Source organism: Phascolarctos cinereus, unplaced genomic scaffold, assembly GCF_003287225.1.
Source record: "Phascolarctos cinereus isolate Bilbo 61053 unplaced genomic scaffold, phaCin_HiC Scaffold_9;HRSCAF=440, whole genome shotgun sequence".
NCBI classification, from domain to species: domain Eukaryota; kingdom Metazoa; phylum Chordata; class Mammalia; order Diprotodontia; family Phascolarctidae; genus Phascolarctos; species Phascolarctos cinereus.
The window spans coordinates 245,876,056-245,885,823 of record NW_027556402.1 but is presented as its reverse complement, the minus strand read 5'-3'; the positions used below and the strand labels follow the sequence as shown (position 1 = coordinate 245,885,823).

General features: G+C 36.5%; 2 protein-coding genes across 2 annotated transcripts; one reads left to right on the top strand and one right to left on the bottom strand.

Annotated features, from left to right (window-relative positions):
* Nucleotides 1-226: 226 nt before the first annotated feature.
* On the top strand, nucleotides 227-1,156 carry LOC110224021 (olfactory receptor 4C12-like). Its single transcript, XM_021009816.1, has one exon. It carries the CDS (start codon nucleotides 227-229, stop codon nucleotides 1,154-1,156), a length of 930 nt encoding a protein of 309 aa, XP_020865475.1.
* Nucleotides 1,157-6,563: 5,407 nt separating this feature from the next.
* LOC110224023 (olfactory receptor 4C46-like) lies at nucleotides 6,564-7,488 on the bottom strand. Its single transcript, XM_021009818.2, is given in 3 exon segments — nucleotides 6,564-6,790; nucleotides 6,793-7,308; nucleotides 7,311-7,488. Coding segments are annotated over 3 exon segments (921 nt in total).
* Between the last annotated feature and the right edge of the window lie 2,280 nt (nucleotides 7,489-9,768).

Below are 9,768 nucleotides of genomic sequence, written 5' to 3'. Positions count from 1 at the left end.
TGGAATCTTTTGAGTGTCTAGTTCCAACACAGTGATAAGCAAACAGTAGATGTTTAAAAAGTACGTGATAATTTTGAATAAATGAATCAATGGATCAATATATTCAAGAAGAGGGTGGATGATCATCTATTCAGAGTTTGGGGACAACCCGTTATGATTCTGTCATCTTCTTTGTAGGTAAAACAACATCTCTTCCCCTCAGTTCCATACTGTTTTGACAGTATAAATGGAAATTGAAAACAACGTGACTGAATTCATCCTATTGGGACTTACACAGAATCCAAAGATGCAGAAAGTAATATTCATGGTGTTCTTACTCATCTACTTGGTAACTTTGGTGGGTAACTTGCTTATTGTGGTCACTGTCACCACCAGCCAAGCTCTGAACTCCCCCATGTATTTCTTCTTGTCTTTCTTGTCCATCATAGATGGTCTTTGCTCTTCTTCCATGGCCCCCAAACTGATAGTTGACTCACTGTCTGAGAAGAAAACCATCTCCTTCAATGGCTGCATGACCCAACTCTTTGCGGAACATTTCTTTGGTGGGGCTGAGATCATCCTGCTAACAGTCATGGCCTATGACCGATACGTAGCCATCTGCAAACCTCTGCATTATGCCACAATTATGAGCCAGAGGCTCTGTGGCCTTCTGGTTGGAGTAGCCTGGGCTGGGGGCTTTCTCCATGCAATAATACAACTTCTCTTCACAGTCTGGTTGCCTTTCTGTGGACCCAATGTCATAGATCACTTTATGTGTGACTTGAATCCTTTACTCAAACTTGTCTGCATAGACACCAATAATCTTGGCCTATTTGTTGCAGCAAATAGTGGCTTGATCTGTCTGTTAAACTTTCTCCTTTTGATGGCTTCCTATGCTGTCATTTTTAATTCCCTGAAGACTCCTAGTCTTGAAGGGAGACACAAAGCCCTCTCAACATGTATCTCTCACATCACTGTTGTTATCTTATTTTTTGTGCCTTGTATATTTGTGTATCTGAGGCCTGTGGTCATTCTGCCCATAGATAAAGCTGTGACTGTATTTTATACTCTGGTGGCCCCCATGTTACATCCCCTGATCTATACCCTGAGAAATGCAGAGGTAAAAAATGCTATGAGGAAGCTCTGGAGCCAAAGTATGTCTTCAAGTAAGAAATAAATTTCACTGTGTAAGAATGATTTTTGAAATTTTTCATGAAATGTGAAACGAAGGGTTGGGCTTTATGATTTATGATAAAAAGATCAACTCTTATATCTATACATTTAAAACTTTTGAGAACATTTTCCTCACAATTTCACCCTGAAGTTAATAGCAAAATGGTTCTTACTTTTCATTTTATAAATAGGGAAACAGAGGATCAGAGATTATATCTAAACCTTAATTTCCCAAGCTGTAAACCAAAGTTCTTTTCTTCCCGTTTCACAAATCATTTTGTTCATCTATGAAAGGGGCAATATTGCATATCCTCTGCCAATTGACTTGTTTTTTCATTTATGCAAAACCATTTCCTCTGCAACTTTTAGTATGATATTGCCCCATCTGAAAGGGAAGTACCTTAAAGGGACAATAATGTTTAATCTATGAATATATGGCACACATTTATAACAATAAAGAAGATGACACTGCATTACCCACAGAAGCAGAGTGATATGGGGAGAGAATGTTAACTCTACAGTCAGAATACCTGTGTTCCAAGCCAGCCTCAGTGACCCAAGCAAGTTGCTTAATTCCCATGACATCATTTGCCTCATCCAAAAAAAAAAAAAATGATGGCATTAAAATAGATCAATCAATCATTCAATGAAAGGTTTGTTAAATACTTATCATGCCAAGAAGTTTTCTCCATACTGGAGATAAAAAGAAAAGAAAATAAAAAATAGTGCCTGTTATCAAACTTTTATTCTAATGGGTGAGACAACTGACTGTCTATTTATCTATCTATCTATCTATCTATCTATCTATCTATCTATCTATCTATCTATCTATCTGTGTGTATATATGTTCATAAACACATACACATACACACATGTGTGTATATGTACATATATGTATATGTATGAGTATATGCATATAGACACATACTATATATAGACCCATATATACATATACACACATACATAATACAGAGTAGAGAGAAGGTAACTTTAGATTAGAAAAGAAGGCATCAGAAATCTGGGGGACCAGGAAAGTTCCCAACAAAAAAAGTAATATTTGATCTGAATCTTGAAGTAAGCCAATGATACCAAGACATGAATGCAAACAGGTAGAAAATTTCAACCATACAGAATAGATAGTGTAAAGGCACAGAGTTGGGAAATTGAGCTTCATGGGTGAGGAAGAAAATAAGAGGTAAGATAGAGTAATTTTAACTTCAGGTAATAAATAAAATACAGAATAAAATATACCTATAACACCACTTCCCATTATATATGCATATACATACATATATATGCATATTGGTGTGTGTATACATGTATGCATGTGTGTATATACAAATAAAGACATATATGCCAATGAACAACTCAGCATTTTAAATGTTTCTTTTGATCATGCAGAACTTTTTTTCCTTGTTTATCTTTTATGAGTGACTGTCAGAGAATGTCAAGTTGCACCTAAAATTTAATCTATAGTTCATGTGGCTACTTACAACAAAATAGTGATCAATTAAAGTTTTCAAGGAAAGAAACCTGTGATTTTTAACAGATTCTAAGTAAATTTGAAAAATTATTACTATCAGGAACTTAAGACACTGTTGGAAAATGAGAAAAGAAAGATATGGATAGGTTTACAAAGGATTTCTTGCTGGGGTAAGTAGGGATATAGGGCAGAAATGAATTTATTCTAAAGCCCTACATAAGTTCATGGATAGGCTAAGATAGGAATATTTGTCAGTAGTCTGATAGAATGAAATTATAATCTAAGATTATAGCATAATTTGACATTTATGCATGTGTTACTAGACCCATAACCAGGAATGTTAATATTTGTAGTTAATTTATTTTGGCAATGGAGATGAAATTTAACTAGATCAATGAATTATTCAATGAAATGTTTATAAAATGCTTATGATGCCAGGAAATATTCTATAAACTGGAGATACAAAGAAAAAAAACAAAACTGTTGCCTGTCCTCTTGTCTTCAAGGAGATTACGTTTTAATGCAGGGGAAAACTATATCTTTATATTGATCAATCTATTTCTTATCAACACACATATATATATGCATACACATATCTATATATGTATATAAATGTGTATGTACATGTATGTGATATGTGTCACTCTTTCTTTTCTTCTTTCTCTTCTTCTCTTCCTCCTCCTCCTCCTCCTTCTTCTTCCTCTTCTCCTTCTTCTTCTTCTTCTTCTTTATCTTCTTCTTCTTCTTCTTCTTCTTCTTCTTCTTCTTCTTCTTCTTCTTCTTCTTCTTCTTCTTCTTCTTCTTCTTCCTCTTCCTCTTTGATATGGTGGCCTACCTGCCTCTATTTGTTATAAAGGATAGTTCATTAAATTGACTCTACTAAAAATAAAAAAATCAAAACTTTTTACAGTTATCAATTAACCAATTTACATATATTTACATATCAGTAATCATGGCCTGATATATGCCAAGATCTATGCACCTATATCTCAGTAGATACAAATACAATAATTAAATCATTTCTGTCCTCAGTGTACTTAATTTCTAGCTTCATTGGACAATATACACACATACAGAAGGCATAAAATATATACAAAGTGCATACAATAGAATTTTTCAGGGAAGTTGCATGCATCTAGGGAAATAACAGAAGGTTTTATGTAGGAGAAAATGTTTAAGCTGAGCATCAAAGAAAACTAGCTATTCAAAGAAGTAGAGGTGAGGGAGGGGTGGAATCTAGGAGTAAGCAGGGTATACACAAAGGTGCAAAGTGAGGAGATACAGCTCCATTTATAACTCTGCTGCTTAGGCCAATGCCTGGCACATTGTAGCTGCTTAATCAATGTTTATTGAAATGAATTGAATTATAAAGCCTCTGCAACATGCATTTGAACTCATCACTCAATTAAAGCTGTCTTCTCCAAATCCTTTAATTTGGTTATTTGGTTTAATTTGGTGAATTTGGTAATTTAATTGAATTGCCAGATTCAATTACCTTTTTTCCATCCTGATCTTCCTTGACCTCTCAAAAGCATTTGACATGATTGCTGGTCATAGCCTTCTTGATCTTCTCTCTAGGTTCTGATGGCACTGCTCCCTCCTGCTTCTCCTTCTACCTTTCTGACTACTTCTCATCTACTTTGCTGATTTTCAACTCTACCAGCCCCTTTAATCATGTGTATTCCCTAATTCCGGGCAGCTAGGTGGCACAGCGAATAAAGTACTAGCCTGGAGGCAGGAAGACTTATATTTGTGCTTTCAAATCCAGCCTCAGACACTTACTAGCTGTGTGACCCTAGGCAAGTCACTTACCGTTGTTTGTCTTACTTTCCTCAATTATCCAATGAGCTAGAGAATGAAATGGCAAACAACTCCAGTATCTTTTCCAAGAAAACCTCAGTTGAGGACATGAAAAGTTGGAAACAGCTCATCAGTAACAACACCCAATTACTTCCTCCTGGCCATATTTTCTTTTCACTCTATGTTATCTCATTTGGTAATCTTTTCAACTCCCACTGGTTCAATTATTATAATCTATGTAACTGATCCCCATATCTATATATCCAGCCCTTACCTCTTTTTAATGAGCTATAGTCATAAATCTCCAACTGGATGGATGTCTTATAAGTATCTTAAATTCAATATATCCTGAATAGAATTTATTATCTTTTCCCTCAAACTCTATCAGCTTCAAAACATCCCTATCCTTGTGGAGTGCACTGTCAACCTCCCAGTCACCAAGGCTCATCTAGGCAGGTGTTATCCTCGGCTCTCACTCTCACTGATCCCATAGATCAAATCTAATGCCAAATCTTGTTCTAACTACACAACATCTCCAATACTTTCTCTTAGCTTTGCAGTCATTACAACTTACCTAGACAGATTTTATGAAATTATTTTTAAAAATGTTTTATGTTTTAATTAATTAAAACCTATGATTTCTCTCTCCAGCATCTCCAACCTTAAAGCAGTACATAAATGACAGCTACTATTATTATTACTGTTATTATTATTTTTAACATCATCATTGTCTATATCATTTTTATTAACATTACCATCACCATCACCATCATCATCATCCTCATCATCATTATTCCTCTGGAATCATGGTTAAGCTTTATGTTGGTCAAAATTCTTAAGTCTTTCAATGTTTCTCATCCTCACCATATTTTTGTTATTCTATTTCTCTTGGTTTTGCTCACTTCGTTTTTTATGAGTTCACGTAAGTCTTCCCATCTTTCTGTAAACCAACCCTTTTGTCATTTCTCATGGTACAGTAGTATTCCATTACATTCTTATACCATTTATGCATCTATTCCCTATTTTTTTTTGTTTTAATAGGAATTCATTATTTGAATTATGTTTCTACCGTGGATTAAAATTTAAGATAAGTTAATTCATATATTAAGACTACAGAGATGACCCGGATAGGAGACTGAGTAACATCAAGGTAGAGATATGGAGGTCGGATTCAGGCACTGACAGAAACCAGTTTACTCATGCCCTGGAAGCAGGGTTTCTCTCTTTCACTCATGATTTCAAAGTGTAAAGGTCTCCTATAGAAGTTCCCCTTTGTTTCCACGTTCTTTGCTACTTCAACAAGTGACACTATAAATATCTCTTTTTTTCTTTTTACATATGGATTCTTTTCCTCTTTTTTGCTGTCAAGTTGCAATGCCATTCATTCTATTTGTCTTCCTAACTTAATTCCCTTCCATCTTCCATTCAGCTAAGGAGATGTTTCAGAAGTGGAGGTTGGATCATTTTATTCTCACCTCACAAATCTGCAATGACACCTCCCCATCATATCTAGGACATAAATTTCCTGTTTGCAATCTGAAGGTCTTCATAACTTTGTGTGTTGCTAATCTTCAAATATTCTTATCTCTTACTCTCCTCTATGAACTGTCTAATTTGGCTACACTAGACCTTTTGTGATTCATTGAATATGACTTTCCTCTCTCCCCCAAAGTTGGAATTCTCTGCCTCCTCACCTCTGCTTATTACTTTCCCTGACTTCCTTCAATACTCATTCAAAAACCCACTTTCTTCAAGACATCTAAGCTTTCCTGGTGCTGCTCTATCCCTTATCACCATCACATCCTCCTATTAATGACAACCCTTTCAGATCAACTCCATGTACTCTGTATGTATCTTGTATGTACATAAATTTGTACAGCTGGTCTCTCCCCCCATTAGAATACTCCCTGAGAGTAGGGAATGTTTTGCCTTTCCAATGCCCACTCCTTCACCCCTTGTGTCCTCAATGGTTAGCACAATGCCTAGCACACCATAAGCATTTGATAAATGCTTGGGTAATATCAGCTATTAATTTCATTGAACATTTCTCCACAGACTGTCAGCAAAATCTCTCCTTTTTGTCCTGTTCAATTCATATCCACAATTTTGTTTCATGTCAGGGCATCTATTAGTTGACAGATGTCACCCTTTTGATCCAGAGCTTCCTCATGGCATTTTTGACTTCCTTGTTTCTCAGAGAATAGATTAAAGGGTATAGCATGGGGGTGATGAGAGTATAAAATATGGCTACAGTTTTGTCAATGGGGAAGAAAGTCAGAGGACGCATGTACATGAAAATGCAGGGTACAAAAAATAGAACAACCACCGTGATGTGAGAGCCGCAGGTAGACAAAGTTTACGTCGCCCCTCAGCGCTGTGGGACTTCAGAGACCGCAGGATGACTGTGTAGGAAACAAGCAGCATGAGGAAGTTTAGCATGCAGATGGCCCCACTGTTGGCAGCCACCAGCAGAGCCAGGACATGGGTCTCTGTGCAGGCCAGTTTGAGCAATGGGTACAGGTCACACATGAAATGATCAACAACATTGGGGCCACAGAAGGGCAACTGGAAGGTGAAAAGGAGCTGGATGAGGGCATGAAGAAAGCCTCCTGTCCAGGCCACCATGACAAGGAGAACGCACCAACGGCGGCTCATGATGGCCATATAGTGCAGAGGCTTGCAGATGGCCACATAGCGGTCATAGGCCATGACTGTAAGCAGAATGATTTCTGAACCCCCAAAGAAGTGTTCTGTAAAGAGCTGGGTCATGCAGCCTTCATAGGAGATAGTTTTGCTTGCAGACACTGAGTGGACAATTATTTTAGGGGCTGTAACAGAGGAATAACAGGCATCTATGAAGGATAAGAAAGCAAGAAAAAATACATAGGGGAGCCCAGAGTTTGGCTGGAAATGATGGTGATCACAATAAGCAGGTTACCCACCAGGGTTATAACGTAGATGATGAAAAACATGACAAAAACAATTTTCTCCAAACTAGGGTCCTGAGTGAGCCCAAACAGAATAAATTCTGTCACATTCCTTTCATTCTCCATGGATGTATTCAATGTCAAGATGAGCAGTGCATGAAGTCTGCAAAAATAAATGTCGCTCTTACTACTGACACTTTGCATTTATTTCACATAAGAAACCTCTGGGAGCCAAAATGATTTTGCCAAATTCCCCAAAGAATGACAGAATAAATGTTTATTTTTTTTCAATTTTTTTTCTTGTTAAATGGGGAGGGGGAGGATGCAGCTGACTGTGTCCCGGATTTGGAGTCAAAAGGTAAGGGAGAGGTGAATCCTGGCTCTACTACTTGCCATCTAGGCCAGCTATGTCTCCATTTGGGTATCAGTTTGTTCATGCGAAAATGAGACAATTACATTATATGATCTCTGAAGTTCCTTCCACTTGTAAATGCATCATCCCTATGTGAGTATTACAGAACAAAGTGATGGTTTTAGAAAAAAAGTAATACAGTACTGGGTATCAAAGAAAGGAACTGTGTGGGATGGAGTATCCCATTATATATAGGTAATGGGAAATATATACATATATAATGTACTATACAAAATATATAATTATGTTAGTATTATTTAATTATCTGTTATATTATTTACATATTTATTATTGTATGAACATTATATTAATTATATCCATATAATATTATATTATAATTGCATTTTATTATTTATAATTTTATATTATATTATATGTGACATACAATTGAATAATGTTATATTATCAATAATATATGCAAGTAGATATGTGCAGATGTGTATGATTATGTACCCATATTTATACACAAACATATTTACAGCTGTTTATATATGCATATATACATATATGTGTGTGTATGTATGTATATATGCACACACAAAGTTTAAAAAAATTTATTACAATATTATAAAGATTCTTTAGGAAATTTATAGTCTGAACAGTTAGCATATGATATTCAGCGGAATTTTGGACGCAAGGAGTCTATGTCAATCACTGGAAGGGACCTCAGGCCCAGAAAAGTTAAATGACATGACCAAGGTCACATAGGTAATAAACATCAGAAGTGGCATTTGACTCCAGGTGCCCTAACTCCCAAACCAATGTTTCTTCTATTGACCTTTGTGATCTTATACTAAAATCAATTCTACCATCACATATCCAAAAATTGTTTCTGTTTTGCTTTTTTCATTACCCAGTATTAAAATCCTCCTGACAGGCCATATAAGAATAATTTTTCCACTTGACTCTAAATGACATTCCATCATTTTGTTTTTTTCATTGCATGTGGCCCTGGCTATCTTGGAGAGTCTCTTTGGGAACAAGTGAAAAGACCATTTGTTTTGACTCACAATTAAGGGAGAGAAAAACAAAACAAAACAAAACAAAAAAACTAAAGATACCCCTAACAGTGTCAATCTGTGCATAGTTCTTCACTGTCTGACAGGGTCTCATCTTACAAAGAAAGGAACTGGGCAGGCTCTCGCTCCGACATTCTATTGGGTGGGTAACCAAATAGTGTTTCTTTTTTGGGGGGGGGGGAAGCAATTGGGGTTAAGAGAACTCAGGTCCTCCTGACTCCAGCACCAGTGCTCTATCCACTGCGCCACCTAGCTGCCCCCGAACAGTGTTTCTTACAGCCTTCCCAGGTGATCATGAGTCAAACAAAAGGGCTGGAGGAGTCATTGGATTCAGTCTAAATGAATTCTCTACAGTAGGTGATAAATACAGCCCTAATTAATATCAAATTCTTTTTCTTTTTCCTCTCAGGCATTTTTGACATTTACTTAAAACTAAATGTATATTTGCATAAAGTCACTAACTTTTCCACGTACCTAACACATAGCTTGGGACCTAACATAATTTTCCAAATCTGTAGAATTTCCTTTTTAGTTTGTTTTTTAAATGTCGATAACAATATTTGAACAATTTATCTCACACAATTATATGATGAAAGGACTTTGTAAAGCCTAAAGTGCAATAGAAATGTGCATTGTTTTTATAAGGATTTAGGTGTAGAAGGAATCTTAACTTTATAGCACCATTTTATATATAACAAAACATGACGTCATGAAGATCACACAGAGAGAGAGAGTAGGTAGCAGTATTAATGTACACTACGAAGCGCATTGCATGAACCCCCCTCTCCCCTTCTCTCTGTCTTTGTCTCTTTCTGTCTCTCTCTCTCTCTCTCTCTCTCTCTCACACACACACACACACACACACACACACACACACGCACACTTTTTTGCCTGCCTATACTTTATCCATCAGTGACAATCTTGGGAAAGATTTAGTGTACTGTCTCCACCCAGCCCTCAGAGCCCGAGTTCCCT

Excerpts from the sequence above, each read along its gene's own strand:
- LOC110224021 (XM_021009816.1), top strand. The coding sequence starts at position 227 with ATGGAAATTGAAAACAACGTGACTGAATTCATCCTATTGGGACTTACA.